At 40.9% G+C, this 15,689-nt stretch overlaps 1 protein-coding gene across 1 annotated transcript in view; it reads right to left on the reverse strand.

The window, feature by feature from the left end:
• Window positions 1-308: 308 nt before the first annotated feature.
• Window positions 309-15,689, reverse strand: part of BEGAIN (brain-enriched guanylate kinase-associated) — a 116,255-nt gene continuing 100,874 nt past the window's right edge. The window contains exons 6-9 of the mRNA XM_010584027.1: window positions 9,130-9,237; window positions 5,546-5,629; window positions 2,281-2,308; window positions 309-2,187 (exon numbers count right to left, since the gene is read on the reverse strand). Of these exons, the coding sequence (XP_010582329.1) occupies window positions 935-2,187; window positions 2,281-2,308; window positions 5,546-5,629; window positions 9,130-9,237 (1,473 nt within the window). The 3' untranslated portion in view covers window positions 309-934. The remainder of the gene's footprint in view (window positions 2,188-2,280; window positions 2,309-5,545; window positions 5,630-9,129; window positions 9,238-15,689) is intronic.

A 15,689-nucleotide genomic window follows, 5' to 3' on the forward strand; every position in this document is an offset into this window, starting at 1 on the left:
GATGGGAAGCTGTCCTTCCACACCCAGGGGCTGCAGACCGAGAACCAGTGCTCTGGAGCTTACAGAGAGACTCCTTTAGAAAGCAATCTAAACCAGGAGCCTTACTCATTAACTTCTGCTGGACTGATGCCACCCAGAGCAATCCCATGTTCTATTGTCCAGGGTATGTTTTAATGAAGGAAAAAAACACCACCCCAAAATATCTCCACTGGTGTCTTTTATTAAGTAATGCAAAATACAGTATTAATTATGACACTGCATGCATTTTAGACAATATAAATGCAAGCCTACAGAAAATGTGACAAAGAAACCCTCAATTACTTTTGAGGTAGTATACAAGGTAAAATAGGAAAGCAGAAACACAGTGGATTAAAAGAACAAAATATTAGTATCACTTTGTGCATACATTAGTCACTCATAAATACATTTGTATGAAATAACTTAAGATACAATTCCATTCTTTTTAAAAAATATACTTCTTCAAATTCACCATTCTTGTTTGTTTTGTTTTCACATGACATTTTATGGTATTTTATCAGGTGGATTTATTTTTTATCACTGCCATCATGATTTTACCCTTTTCCTCCAAGAGTTTAGGCACAGATGGCCTCATGCACAAAAATAAATAAGAAACCTGCTTGAAGGGAAAAGAATTCTGCTCAAATAGCTTAGGATAGTCTAATAAATATCATTTTGTTTATAAAAATATTTCAGGTTTATAAAAGAGGGGAGGGGACTGTCTCCCACGTGGAAAGGGTGTTAAGTGAAAAGTGCTGTATAACATTTTTGAAGAGATTTTGTTTTAAACATATAGTACCATTATGAATATATATTTTATAATAATCCTGTTTCTTAGAACCTTACTGTTCACTAGAAGTATCAAATGCTGTTTGCTTCCTTTTGTTTGTTGTCTTATTGCCGTTTTGGAAGATGCCTAGTTCAGAAGGGTTCCGTATAATTGTGCTTTTGTAAGGCTGTCCTTCCGACTCAAACCAGTACTCCCAGTCCGTTGAAACTGCTGCTGTTTGCTGTGAATACCCGAATGGCTTCCTTGCTCCATGGAAGACTGGTGGATTTCTGAAGCCTCCATTGAACTCTGATTGAGGGACTCCGCTGAGCTGTTGGGGCTCACGTCCACGTATTCTCTTTTCAATACCGGGCTATTTTCGATGTTTTTGCTACTGCATAACTGGACGGTGATCCTTTCATTTTTTTGGTCTCTTGATTCTTTTGTTTTGTAAGCGGGCAATTTGTCCTGTTTACAGCTAGTGCTGATGTCAATATTCAGGCCACTGTCTGTTCTCAGGAAGCAAGAATCCACAAGTCTGGTTTGGCAGATATCGTCTCCCTCCGAGCAGCTATCTGCTTTGTAACTAGCATAGATGGGGCTTGTTCGACTGTCTCCCTTCTTAATAGGGCTGCTGTAGTACTGCTCTGAAAAACTACAGGGCGACAGCCTGCCAGCGTTCCTGTAAGAGTACGCACCAATGTCCTCCACGCTCAATTGCCTCCATCGCCCAGGCAAGTCTTCTTCTGAGAGGTGGGTGCTCCTGCACTCGTTCCTCATTTTCTGATTCGCTAAAGCCTGCTGCGGTGTTATGGCTGAGAAATGAAAAGGTTCGTTTGCATACGGAGGCAGAGTCCTAGTAAAAGTGGGGGAGTTCTCGTTGTCATCGGCAAGCTCCATGTGCTGCGCAGGTTTGGACTTGGCAAACCTAGGACTTCCCTGATGCTCATAACCTGCAGGTGACTTTCTTTCAAACAGTTCGTCTCGGTTGCTCATGTAGATCGCTTGCTGAGAGGCTGTCAGAGTGTTGGCTTGGGCGTTCTCCTTCTCCTCAGATGTGACGCTGAAGCTGGAGTAGGAGCTGGAGGTCGGCAGGGAGGTAATGTACTCTGGGAAGGCTTCGTGAGAGAAGCTGGAATGGAAACCGTCTTCTTCGACGGTGCTGTCCGTGGAGTTCTGGGAGCGCAGGAACCCCACGTCTTTCACTTGCGTGTCCACACTCTGCCTCCTCTCCCTCTGCCTCTCCTCAGGGCAGTAAAGGGCAGTGTCGCTGCAGTAGATGTCCGACTTGTACTGGGGCCTTTGCCCGAGTTTTCCGGCAGAGTCCTGGAAATTGAGATCCCTTGTAGACGGGCTTGACAAGTGTGAAGACAAGCTGTTGGGATCTGGTTTTTCCAGTACTTTGGCAATGACGCAAGTGGGTATGGTATCAGCGTAAGATGTGTGGCACAAGGGGACAGAAAGGCTGCACCCGTGCTTTTCCAGGTGGATGCTGACTCTTTCCTGAAAGTCAGATGGCAACTGTAACATAAAGAGATGGCAAAGGGGGAAGGAGAAAAGGGTACACGTCAATACCGGTGTCTGCTTGGGCTTATACAACATGGATAGATGAGTGCTGTTTATGACATTACATAGCTCACTATATACGGTTCTTTGACTAATGTGATGGCCACAATCTTTGTGCATTTCTGAAAACAAACATAATCAAATGACTTTCATTTATTTACTTAACATCTGGAAATCTTCGTCTGCTTCCCCTCGTGGAAAATACTGTGAAACTGAAAGGCTTCCTTCCAAGTTAATCCAGGTTGGAGAGGAATGATGTAAAGAATGTAGTAAACAACAATCTTAAAAAGGCAGGTAGGGAATTACAGCCTACAGCAACACTTTCCAGACTGCGTGCATGGGTGCCATTTGCAGTTGGAGTGTGGTGGTGCGGAGGTCTCTGCTGGGGTGAGGAAAGAGGAGCAAGAGATCAGATCGATTCTGTTCTTTTGCCTTTCTTTGAGCTCCCCTTGCCTCCAAGCCAGTGCCAAATTGCCGCCTGCCCTCCAGCGTTGCATTTGGTAAGCAATGTTGTTTGAAGAGGCAGGAAAGTTGGTTTCACTGACACTTAAAGCAATTGTACTGGCTGCTATGACGGGAGTGTTCCTGTGCTGGGAAGAAGCAAATCAAACTGGCTTCCTTGCCCCAGCAGTTGGACACTACTTGTCAGATCAACCATCCAGAGAAGCCTCAACATGTTCCCCTCTTCCAGCAGCTGCTAGCAGACTGCTTTTCTAGTTTCTTCCTACACTGACAGAAATAAGAGCTAAGACCTGAATTTACATCATGATTCCTGTGACAAACTAGTCAGAATTAATCAGTAAGTCTGTTATGCATCAGAATTCACATAGGTTTTGAAGAACGTCAGGATCAGCTCTGTGGACGGCGGTTCCACCTGCTGTTCTGTCATGTGGACCAGAAGAGATTGAGAGAGCACATTCCTTGGCGGGGCTCAGAAGCCTCGTAGGTAATGCCTACGCGGGTATCTCCAAGCATGCTTGCCAGCCAAATTTTCTCTGCCTTGCTCATTTCAGACCTCTATCAATGATCACATAGGGATATGAGAGAGAGCTGCATGATGGCTGTCTCTCAGTATTTCTTGCTGGACATCAGAAGAACTCATGTTCGGACTAAGTTTTGAGTTTGATATCCATGTTGATTTATGCCACTTAGGAATTTAGCCCTTGAATGCTTGGCTGAACTCTTATTTACTCAGCACTTTCTTTTTATAACTAGAAATCAAGTTCCTCTTTACCAAATAATCAGTGGTTACCCTTGTAGCCCTAAAAATCTCACTCTCTCCTTAACTTTGTTTCTCTAGAGGAGAAAACCCTACAAATGCTGAAGTGGTGTGCCCCTCCTCTATTTTAGGCAAGAGAAATTTCAAGTGCCTGCTCCTTCTTATGATCTCACATCACGTAAGATATAAAGCTCCTCTTTTAGATTCACTGGAAAGGTTTTAAAGTTGGCTTAATCTCCCCAAACTTAATGTATTCAAAATATGGCATGTTGTGAAATGACATTCTTGTTAATGTGGAGTAGGATGAGTCTTTTTTTCAACCAACAGACCTTCCAGGATATTTTGGATTAATCATTATGTTGTTAATTAGCTCATATGTCTTCCATTGGAAATAAAGAGTATGATATTGCCAATCTGCTGGCAGACAGCAGTATTAGTCATAGCAAGTACAGATACAACAAAGATTGAATAAAAAGGTTGTAAAACAGGGCTGCTGTAAATTGCCACAGAAATGAGGAAAAGAAATACAGTTCATTTAATGTGAAACTGCTGTATGGGGTAGCTATAATTTTAGTATCCTGTTACACCACTATTTGATCTATTTTATATACATTATTTAGATTATGAAATATGCTAAGTAAAAGAACATTATTTTCTGGGCATTGCCCTGGAAACTGGAATTACTAAAATGATATTGCTATATTGTACCATAGTTTAGGATTCTGGATAACATACAATACCTTGTCAGGCAATATTTGCATTTGTAAGGAAACTATTGGCTGTGACAGCACATTCACACTTGCTAAATTAATAAATACTTGGATTTATGAGTGGACACTTTGCCTATTTAATTGAGTGTATGACAGTCTGGGAAATGGTGGGGAGATCCCACATTTGTGATAGTTTTCTGCAGGTGAACCACTAACTACTTTTAAGGTCTAATTCTTGCTAACAGGTAGGGTGCTTTCAAGTGTGAGTAATGTCATGACAATTCCTGGATATGAATTGCTCAGGGAAGTCAGTCACTAGGAAAAAATAACACGACCAAGGTAATGGTTAATTTGGAATTTCTGTCTCATTCCAGAAAATCATCGCCCATTTGACAGAAAAGTCTTGCTCTGTCTTTATTTACCAGGGTTGTTTAGTGCTCTGAAGCTGTCTACTGGCTTAGAAATGGTGTATACGTTCCACATTCAATTTTGCATTATTCTGTTGCAGAATTGCACAAAAGAGACCATTTGGGGGGACATTAACCTGATGGGACTGATGGAGGGAAGGCTTTTCTCCATGACCTTCACCTAAGCAATATACATGAGGAAGATGCTGTTGCTTTGTGTAGGGCCTGCATCACTAAAGACAGTCCTGTTCACTAAGATAATATTTACCTCCTCTTTAAGGAGTCTGTTTCTCAAGCCTAGTTTCCCTGGAAGCGAGGATTATTAATTAAAGTTTACACCTTGGAAATCAATCATTCAGTGCTCTAGTTGCTTTAGAAAAAGATATTTGTTCTGTCAGTCCATTTTAAAATTCAAGTTTGGAAATTAGCTGGACTGGAAAATAGCTTCAGGAGGAGAATTGATTATATCAGAATCTCTGATGCCTGCAGCTTGTCATTTCCCTGCTCTCACCCCTCCCCCTGTTCCCCCCCCAGCATTTTGCAGTCTAGAGTTCTCAGCACTTTGGTTTTGCTAAAACCTTTATTTTATGTGATCAGTGCAGGCCCATTCTACTAGATAGCAGAGTTTTGGGGGAAGAGAGTACCTCCAAGTTCCATCACCGGCTGTGATTTTGTCAGCACCTCCCTCAGCTGCACAGAATACCAGCAGGTGCACAAGCCCTCGTGTTGCTTAAAGGCGGGGGGGGGGAATCAAAGCCTTAAGGGCAGACAAGTTCTGGAATTGATACATGTAAAATAACCTGTTTGCCATAAAATATTTATTTCTTTGAATATTCACCAAGTTTGGTCACATTACCTCCGAAAGCTTATGTGCCCTGTCGTAATTCTTGCTGCACTGGAGCAACTGAGCAGCTAAATTGCAGTCCTTCCTATAGAGCTCCTAGAAAAACAAAAAATAGCCTGTTTTTTAAAGTTTGTAAATAGCTTGTGGCTTTCAGCCTTTCTCCCATGCCTGAGCAATCTTTTAAAAATTGACTTTGGGAAAATTTGGAGCATACTTTAACTTTCCAATACATTAAGATTCCGTGTTTCTTGCATGGTCGTGAGATGTTTGCCCCTTTGCTCTGTGAGGGCTGACAAAACTACTAAAAAGAAAATTTTGACAACTGTTACTACAGAACAGTACTCTGCATTTTAAAAGATGAATACTTACCATTAGGAACTGGACTTTATACTGTTAACATGCATGGCTCTATGAAGACTAAAATAGACATGATCTTTTAAGCAAAAAGAAAATTTAAGAACAGACATTTTTGCTGAGTATTATCCAGATCAGTACTAAGATACTACTTTAGAAAATGCTTACATAATCTTATGAGGCTGTGGGAGAAATTCATTGCAGAAATATACATTGTATTGTTTTTTAAAAGAAGGCCTTTGTCTCCTTATGAAACTTTCTTGCTGGTTCCTGGCTCCTTTCATATCCTGCAGAATGCAGCTATACAAATATATTAAATCTCACTGCAAATATTTGATGCTGCAGAACAGGGTATTTTTACTGGGTAAGAAGTTACCATGAGAATTCCACACAGGGAAAAAGAGAATTTAAACAAGCCAGTTATACTATTTTTGTATTGAATGGCTCCCACAGCCTATTTAATGGGAAAATTCAGTACATAGATTTGCCCTTTGTCTAAATTTAATTTAGCACACATGACCGTAACTGTATCCTTCAGCCAGTATCTTTGGGTCCCTGGAGGTAAGTGTTGTATGTTGCTTTTCCTCATCTAGGTGCCATTAAAAACAAAGTTGGCTTCAGAAGTTGACTTTATAGGTGGGCATAGATGAGATAGACAAAGCATATAGGTACTATGGAGACTAGGCTGTGTTACTCTGTAAAAATCAGAAAATGTTTATAGAGAAAAGATGTTGAATATTGAAATGTTTTTACTTTTCTCCAGTGTTAATGTTATAATTTTATTGCATGCAGATTTTTACTGTTCCACTTGTTCTTTTAAAGCTGATAATGAAATTTTCTATGAAAAGGAAAGGTGGAAATTTCCTCTGTTTTGAAAAAACATTTAAAAATTATTCTATAATAGGTACAACAAGATGTTCCTGGGAGTCTGTGAGGCGCGGGGGTAGTAAATGTAGTTTTCCTATGATCATTAGTTCATTATATCTTCATATTCAAGGGCCTTTAGATACTCTTGGTTTGTGGGGTTTTTTTGTGTCTGTATGAGGTTTTAGAGATGCCACTTCTGCTTTAAATGTACTGGGGAGATACGGTCATTTATGTACATCTTAAATTTTATATCAGTACACACTATTTTTATTCCTGAAAACAGATGCAAACACTAGGAATGCAAGAATTCAATTTAGAAGCAAAATCTGTTGCATGTGCATGTGATTCTGACATGTTACATGCACATTAAACACATAATATATTGCTGCACAAGGTATAGCACAGACAAGTACTCCAAGTCCCATATGGCATCACTAAGCACACAAAAATGAAATCACTCCAAAATCCAATCCTTTCTTCAAAAGCTCTGTGCCTCTGTTTCTGTGAAGCGGTTGTCATGGAGAGTACAAAAAGTGTTTCTGACACTTTATTTTTAGCAGCTTTAAAAATTACTACAGAAAAATTACATGTGAGTTAAATGTGCCACGTGTACTTTGTTCTCAACATGCTGAGATATGCCATGTGACTGGAGTGACTTTCTGTCCTTTAATGTTTATCTGAATGGAAACTAGCCACATCTGTAGCAACTAGAACAATAATTGGCAATTAATACCGAAAGTGTTTCCCATTGTGTAAAACACGTTTTTGCATCAAAAGCATCATTTTACATATCTGTCAGAAGAATAAGGGGAAATATAATTGAAGGAAGAAATGCTGGCAAGGGAAAAGTATGTTCTCCCTGTGTAGGATTCTTCAGTTTAACACTGTCTCTACTTATTAGGCATAACATTAATGGTTTGTTTCATATTTCTCTATTTAAAATGTGGAATTTAACCTTTACTTTCATTAGTGATGCTACACAAGTAAGGGCAGAATTTTGTCTGTGAATTGACCTCAAGTATGAAGAAGTGGTATTGTTATTTGAGGCTTCTGGACCATACTCTAATGTTCAGAGTAGTTCAGAATAATTCTTGGAAGAAGAGTACTCTGAACTCCAGTCCAGTCTAAGCTGCCTTTTAAAAACTATGGATATTGAAAACAGTTCTTCAAACCTGACTCCATGAAGTAGTGTAAATGCATGCATACTTACTAGGAGAGTTTTATAATTTTTTCCCCCTCTATTTTAAATCTGAAATAACTCCACTGATTTCAGCTGAATTAGTCCTGATGTATACCTGTGCTTCTAAAACCTAAATGTAGCCCATTGCATTTACCACATTCAGTTAGTTACAGCTATTAGAGTTATGAAGTAACTGTTGTTTCAACACAACTTCTATAAAAGTAAAGGGGCAGATTGTGAACTCTTTGTTTCCGTTGGAAAGCTGTTAATAGTATAGGTACAATTCACATCAACAGGCATATTAATGGGATCAAATGCTCCCTCCTATGATTAAGAGTTCATATGAAATATGGGAAGATTGAATGTAAGATGCTGAAAAATAAGTGCTAACAGAAACATGTCTTCTGTAGATGAATTTTTTATTAAGTGTTTAAGGAATGGCACAATAATGAACTAAATGCCTGCAATCTTCCTTTCTTTGCTGTCTTTTTAGGTTTGTCCCTGGAAGGATTTCATGAGCTGATTGCCAGCTGCAGTGAACATGCCAGTTTTCAGCAGTGTTTAATGACATGCAGGGTGACAATCACCAGAGATGTTCCCTGTTCCCTTCCACACAGAGATAGGTAAATTATTCCACATGAACCACAGCTGGGGAAAACCTGGCTCCCACTCCCTGCAATAATCTGAGCAACCAGGCTGGGTCAATACTAACTTCTGCTGGTAGACCTCACTTGTGCCGGGCATCGCATTTCAGTGAGCAAAGACTGAAAGATCAGAGGAACTGCAGGAAATGTAGGGCTCTACACTGCCTAAAATCCTTATGATGAATCCTCACTCCATACATGTGTCCACGCAATAGCTCTGAGCATGTGCTTCCACCAGTTCCCTGTACTAGACCAAAACCGATGGCAAAATCAATGTGGGAATATTGCCATTTCTTAGAATATTTTTTCATCAGTTTTAGGTTAGACATAAGGAAAAAAATATCAATGAAAAGTCTCACCCCAACCCCACAGCATAAGGAGAGCTGAATTCACAAAATGATGGGAACAATCAAACATGAATTTTAACTGTCTTGGTGACAAGTTACATTTTACGTAAACAATAAGAAATTATTCTATAATTTCATGGGAAGTGCATGGCCTAACTTATTTTTAAATATAATCTCAAGATGTATCCATAATTAAATACTTACATTGTCTTCTGACAACTTATCTATTGTCACCTTGGCCTCTATTAAGTGATTATTGAGTGCAATTATTTCATGGCTCAAAGCCCGTTTTTCCTCTTCATAATGTTGACCCTGTGTAGAAAATGGAGTAGTCAGTATTTTTTCTACTGTCAGAATAGATCAGAAAAAGGCCCAAAGGTTGATGTCATTCTCAAATCCAGGGAAAAGCACAACAGACCAGTTTTTTGTTTTTTTTTTCTATTTTTTGCTATTTTCACTCAGCAGATGAGGCAAAGTACTTTGAAAATATGGAAGTCAAACTGAGCTCACATCAGGAACCTTCACAAAAGGCTCTAGCTAGCCTGTGCAAAAGCATTCGATGAGCATCAGCTATTCCTTCTTCATCACAAGACAGTGTTTCTAACCTGGAAGGGACTTGGGCAGCTTTTGGCTTTTGCTACGAGAATGTTTCACTTATGCCATTAGCTCCCATTCTCATCAGGGAGGAAGAACAATATTTAAAAAGGAAAGTAGCTGTGTTTGAGCCAATTTCTTTTTAGCCGTTGACTGTGCTGGCTGCTTTAAAAGCCCTGAATGAGGTTGTTCATTTCTCAAGATGAATGTTTGCCTGATTGTGGGGTTAACACTCATTAGCAGAATGTGATCCACTGTGGGATAACAGGAAAATAGTCTGATTCAAACTTCTTGCTGCCCACTAATTTAAGCTTGTTACCAGTAGCCTGTAACTCTATTATAAATGCAAAGAAATCAGTGGGGAAAATAAAGTGCCACTGGCCCTTCCGATACAGTGTCCCATTTTCATATTGCAGTGTTTATTGCACTGCCTTATATATCAAAAATTATTTTGTAACAATCATTTATAACCCTGCCTCCAGCCTTATGTTAGTATTTACAAGTATGGTAGCTTCTGAATGCTCTAGCTGAGATCAAGGCATCTTCCTTGTGCTCAGAGCTGTACAAGACCATGATAACAAGAAGGTTTGCCAATTATCTGGATGGATCTTTTAGAAAGCAGTGTTGCAGTAAGAACAGAAAGTAGGGTAAACTTTAATGTACATCTGTGTTGTTTAGCGAACTCAATCCAGTGACAAATTCACAATGTCACTTCCCATTCTAAAATTGTTGGAGTGATTTGTGAAGGACTTTCTCCGGCAGGATGATTGTATTAGCTACTGAAATTTCCTGAATGCCATATTGCCAGGGTCACACAAAAACCTTCCATCAACACACACTCGACATTGTCAGCTAATTGACAGCAACGGGAGTTGTGTGTTTTGAAGTCTGACTGAATATCAAGGTTAATTATCCGGCTGCAAAGCACCAGGCTATATCAAAGAAGGGTGATTAAATTGGAAGTGGCAACTCTCATCCTAAGCTGCTATTTAAAGAATAACACGTTCTCAAATGGTCTAAGCAAACCCACGGCTTGCTTTAAACAGTGTAGATATGATTGAAGTGTCTTTGTGAAGGTCTGGACTGGCCTGTTTTAATGTCAGCTTTTCTATGGGCTGTCTGTTCCCCGCTGTTGCAAGACCTCTGTCCTTACAGCCCAGCCGTGCCTGGAGGCTGGTTCAGGCTTGACACCTCTCCCATCCTCGTTCCCATTGATCAGGTGCTCCTGCTAGGTGCCCGAGGACTGTATCATGGAAAGCCAAAGCGTAGCTTTGACAGCTTGCAAGAGCTTCAACCTCACTGATTTCAACATGACACATGATCTTAGGGGCTATGTTCTTTAATTAGGCAGATCGACGTGGTTTTACGTGAGGCCCTTAACTCTCATTGATTTTATTGTGAACTAAACAACTAGGCACTTTGTAAACCTCCTGGACATCTGTGCACCTCTAGAAATCTGTCTCCTTTTAGAGTATGATTGAAGATTACATTTCCAAAGGTATTTAGCTGTGTAATGAGGTAGACAAGTGACTAAGGTACCTGGGGAAAATGTGTCCCCTCAATTTTCCAAGTAATTTCATGCTTCTGAAGGATTCAGGTCCACTGAGTACAGACTTAATCTTCCAGATAACCATTTGTATTGAAGATTTTATCAGTCCTTGTATGACAAGTTGTCACTGCCAGGGCAGCTGATTTGTAGGACCCCCTTTTGCTCTAAGTCTCTCTGATTTCAGTAAGTGTTGCCCTTGCCTAACCAAATTGAACTTGGCTCAATATATTTTACAGTTCAGGAAGGATCATCTGATCAAGGATTTATAGTCTTCAGCAGAGAGAAACTCATATAAGGGCAGCACATTCAGGCTTTGGAAGCAGTACTTTTCATTGCCTTGAGTAATGCTGAATCTGACTGAATTAAAGTTTCATTTTATTTCAGTTATGATAACTTTTGGGCTGATGTTTTCCAGACTTTGTACCTGACCATGTGTGACTTCTTTAAAAAATATTTTATATTTGTTGAACTGTAAAATTCGCCTCAGTCCAGATTTATAGTATACAGGTCAGCACATAGACACCGAAGTAATAAACATCTCAGCAGTCCTGTGGAGGAGGGGGAGTGAGAAAGAAAGGTCAGTCCCAGCCTTCTCCACCAGTGTATGTTCATATCTTTCTCTTGAAATCAGTGCTGTTGATGTGAGCAAAGAGTCTGTCTCACTGTGGCAAAATGAGCCACCCTAAGGTGGACAGGACCCTGAAAGGCTTTGGCATATTGACTACATACAGCGTGTCCATCTTTGAAAGTTCAGGGTTTCAGCCAGATGTTATTGTGGTCCAGTGGTGGCAACTAGAGGACAGGGGCTTAATCGTGACACTACCTTGGGGAAAATGGTGCAGCTGGAAGAGATGGTATGGTAGTGATGGGTCACTGCATTAAAAGGATTGCTGGTTACTGGGGACTGCAACTTTGAGCTCTCCAGTTGCAGTTGGACAATCATGTTTTCAGCATCAAGTATAGATGTCAGAGAGGGATGAAAGGAGGATGGGAATCATAATATCAATGCTATGGTTGTGAGTTACAAATAGAAATGCTTATCTTACTTATAACCACTTTTGGCAGATCCCTCTATTTCTGGTAGCTTTCACATGCTTCGTCCTCCTGCTCTTCCATAAGGCTGGTGACCTCTTTCCTTTTGGCACCGTTTTCTGCTTGGCAGATGCTAACAACCTACCTCTCAAAACTCAGTAACAGATTAAGTTAATGGTGTTATTGATATGCCAATAGCCTGCAGCTGGGCTGAGGGTTCCTGAAGTCCACTCTAAAATCCCATAGCTATAGGCTGCAATGGGCTGAGCTTCTGGTGTATGCTCTGTTCAGAAATATTTGTTGAGTCAGCTCAGTGCATCTTGCCCCTGCCTCCTTCCCCGGCACTGAGCCAGCGTAAAAGAATACAGCTCCATAGTGCCTGACTAACATGAGAGAACAGCAGTCACATGCCCATGTCTGAGTCAGAATCAAATTCCTGCTGCTGGGTGACTCCAGCGGTGCACAGCGCTGATATTGATGTTGGGGGAACCAAGTGCTGGGAGCCCTTGCTCCTAGCCTGGATTTAGCATGAGCCTCACTGCTTCCTTCTCAGATCTGATGAAGGAATTGGGTATCTGCTTTTCACAAAGGGATCAAATGATATAATAAAAGATATCATCTCTGTCTGGAACCTTGTTTTTCTCATAATTTGTATCTATCACCGTGACATCATCCCTCATATATTTGCAGATCCATAAAAATATAAGGTGTCACTTTCAAAAGTGTTTGGTATCATCTAGTTCCTGCACCTGTTATCTGTGGTATAGGTGGGGTGAAAAGAGTTTTGGTAGGTTGATACAGCATGAAATAATTTATAGGTAAGTGTATTTTGGAAAGTAACAAAAGCTGGATGAAAAGATCTGCTTTTCTTGCGTATTAGTGGATCCACAAAGGTTCCTAGTCTAGTCCTTCAGCAGAAATGGAGCAGCCTAAAAGTTGGCTGTCTCTCTGGTAATGTTTCAGTCTCCCTTCAATGCTTTCCAGCAGCTGGAGAGTGTCTTGCCATAAAGCAGTGTCAGCCTATTAGTCAAGACTAGGCTGCTTACTGTCATCTCTGCTGTCCTGTGGGAGCTTTGAGATGTGTATAGACCTTTTGAAATCAGTCTCAATTTCGCAAATGAGCAGTGCTGGTCTGTGGAAATGTCAGCTTTTTCAAACATGGCAAAGTAAATCTGTTCTTGATGTTCCTGTACAGAACATTTCAATGGATAGCATTTCAATGCTACTGTGAGAATAATATAAAGGTAGTAGTGACCATCAAGGTATTAGTGGCCAGCAGCATTCTGTTGGAAATACCTCTTAGTAAGTATGAAGAATGACTGACAGAATGAGAGAGACAGACAGAAAGAGAGAGAGACTTGTTCTGTTACAAATACCACCAAAGTGGCACTGGTATCCCATCCTGAATGCCTAAACAGAGGTTTACTGCAATGTTTTTGGATGTGGAATACAGGCAGGACTTTGTTCCCTTTTTTCTTTACTACTGTGCTTGCCCAGGAGGAAGATAGCACTTCACAGGAGAAATTCCCCACCCTTTTGGATCAGTGTAATACTGTTAACTCAGTACTTTTCTCACAGAGCACCAGTTATGATCTTTACATTGCAAATATTAATAGGTGCTGTAAGGTATCTGCTAAGCAACTGCAATGCATTTATTGTTGTTCTGTGGATCATAGCTGGTGAACAAGTGCTTGTGGGGGTATACTTTCAAAACAAGGTCTGCATATTTTAAGGCGAGATTTTATAATCTCATTGAAATCATCTTAGGAAGGATAAAACAGAGCAGTTGCAGATGACATAAATCTAGGAGGAGTGGCTGGGTTGTGCTGCAATCCAGAGGGACCTCAACAGGCTGGAAAAATGGGCTGATAGGAGCCTCATGAAGTTCAACAAGGGGAAATGCAAAGCCTGGCACCTGGGGAGGAAAAACCGCATGCACCAATGTATGCTGGGGGCCACCCAGCTGGAAAGCAGCTTTGCAGAAAAGAACCTGGAGGTCCTGGTGGTCATCAAGTTGAACATGAGCCAGCAGCATGTGTCCTTGCTGTGAAAATGGCCAAAGGTAACCAGGGCTCCATTAGGAGAAGTGTTGCCAGCAAGTTGAGGGAGGTGACCCTTCCCCTCTGCTCAGCACTGGCGTGGCCACACCTGGAGCACTGTGTCCAGTTCAGGCTCCTTGGTACAAGATGGATATGGACATACTGGAGAGACAGTCCAAGAAATGGCCAGGAATATGATTAAGGGATTGGAGCACCTCTCTTATGAGGAAAGGCTGAGAGAGCTGGGACTGTTTAGCCTGGAGAAGACAAAGCTCAGGTGGGCTGTCATCAATGTGTGTAAAAGGGAGGGTGCAAAGAAGACAGAGCTAGGCTCTTTTCAGTGGTGCCCAGTGACAGGACAACAGGCAATGGGCACAAACTGAAACACAAGTTGTGTCGTCTGAACATCAGGAAACACTTTTACTGTAAAGGTGACTGAGCACTGGAAAAGGTTGCCCAGAGACGTTGGGCAGTTTCCATCCTTGGAGCTATTCAAAAGCCATCTGGACACGGTCCTGGGCAACCTGCTCTAGGTGCTCGAGCAGGGGGGTTGGACCTGATGACCTCCAGAGGTCCCTTCAAACGTCAACCATTCTGTGATTCTGTGAGTTCTGTAGCAAATTATGGCTACCATACCTCACCTGACTGCTGTGGTAACAGGTATGCAGCATCTGGGGTTGTTATGATATACCATATTTTAAAATCCTGTTATTGGCAAATATTGACATCTGCCATAGAAGTAAATGCTTCTGTTGTCTCTAGGTCGTAATAAAATAGGGAACAAGTATGCACTGAATGTGGTGTAAGTTATGTTTCTCCCTGGTCTTCCATCAAGACTTCAAACAGACCTCAGGTTAGACTTGATGCATGTGAATGCATGTCTTCTGGAGCCAGTGAAGCAGCATCTAATTGTTACTGGTAATTACACTAATTATGGAGGATGAGAGTGTGTTATCTATCACAAAGAAAGGGCACCCAGATGCTCCATGCATTCTCAGTGATTGTTCAGTGACAGTACTTCAATGATGAATGAGGATGAATTTGTTTTATAGCACCTGCCAGTGCATATCTCATATCCTGGTGAGAAATAAGTAAAAATAGTCATCCCTTGTGAAACTGAAGGTTGGGAGAGTATGCAATAGTCTCTCCCATCAGGTGTGGAAACTTTTCACTGTTGAAGAGGATAATAATGTTGCTTAGTTCAAGCTTATGTGCACTGTTCCTCCCATCCACGTGTGTTATGGTCTCTGCTGAGGAAGACACAGTTTTGAAACTGTGGTGGTACAGGGGATAACTAGGCCAGGGGCATATCTGACAATGTGAAGAAAACAAGAATGAGAAAACTTGTGGTGGAAATAAAACCTTTTTTCTATTGTAACAAACTTAACAGCTGTTCTATTTACAGTACTTCCCCATAGACCACATGCATAACATATGTTTTATCAATTGGCTCATAAAAAAGCAAAATATGGTTTATATTTGCAGATATTACTGGGTATTCTCTGCAGTAATTCATGATTTTAAGTATTACTGCATGTTAGTTTCTGCTC

The sequence above is a fragment of the Haliaeetus leucocephalus genome, unplaced genomic scaffold (genome assembly GCF_000737465.1).
Source record: "Haliaeetus leucocephalus isolate CR32 unplaced genomic scaffold, Haliaeetus_leucocephalus-4.0 Scaffold932, whole genome shotgun sequence".
Taxonomy (NCBI): domain Eukaryota; kingdom Metazoa; phylum Chordata; class Aves; order Accipitriformes; family Accipitridae; genus Haliaeetus; species Haliaeetus leucocephalus.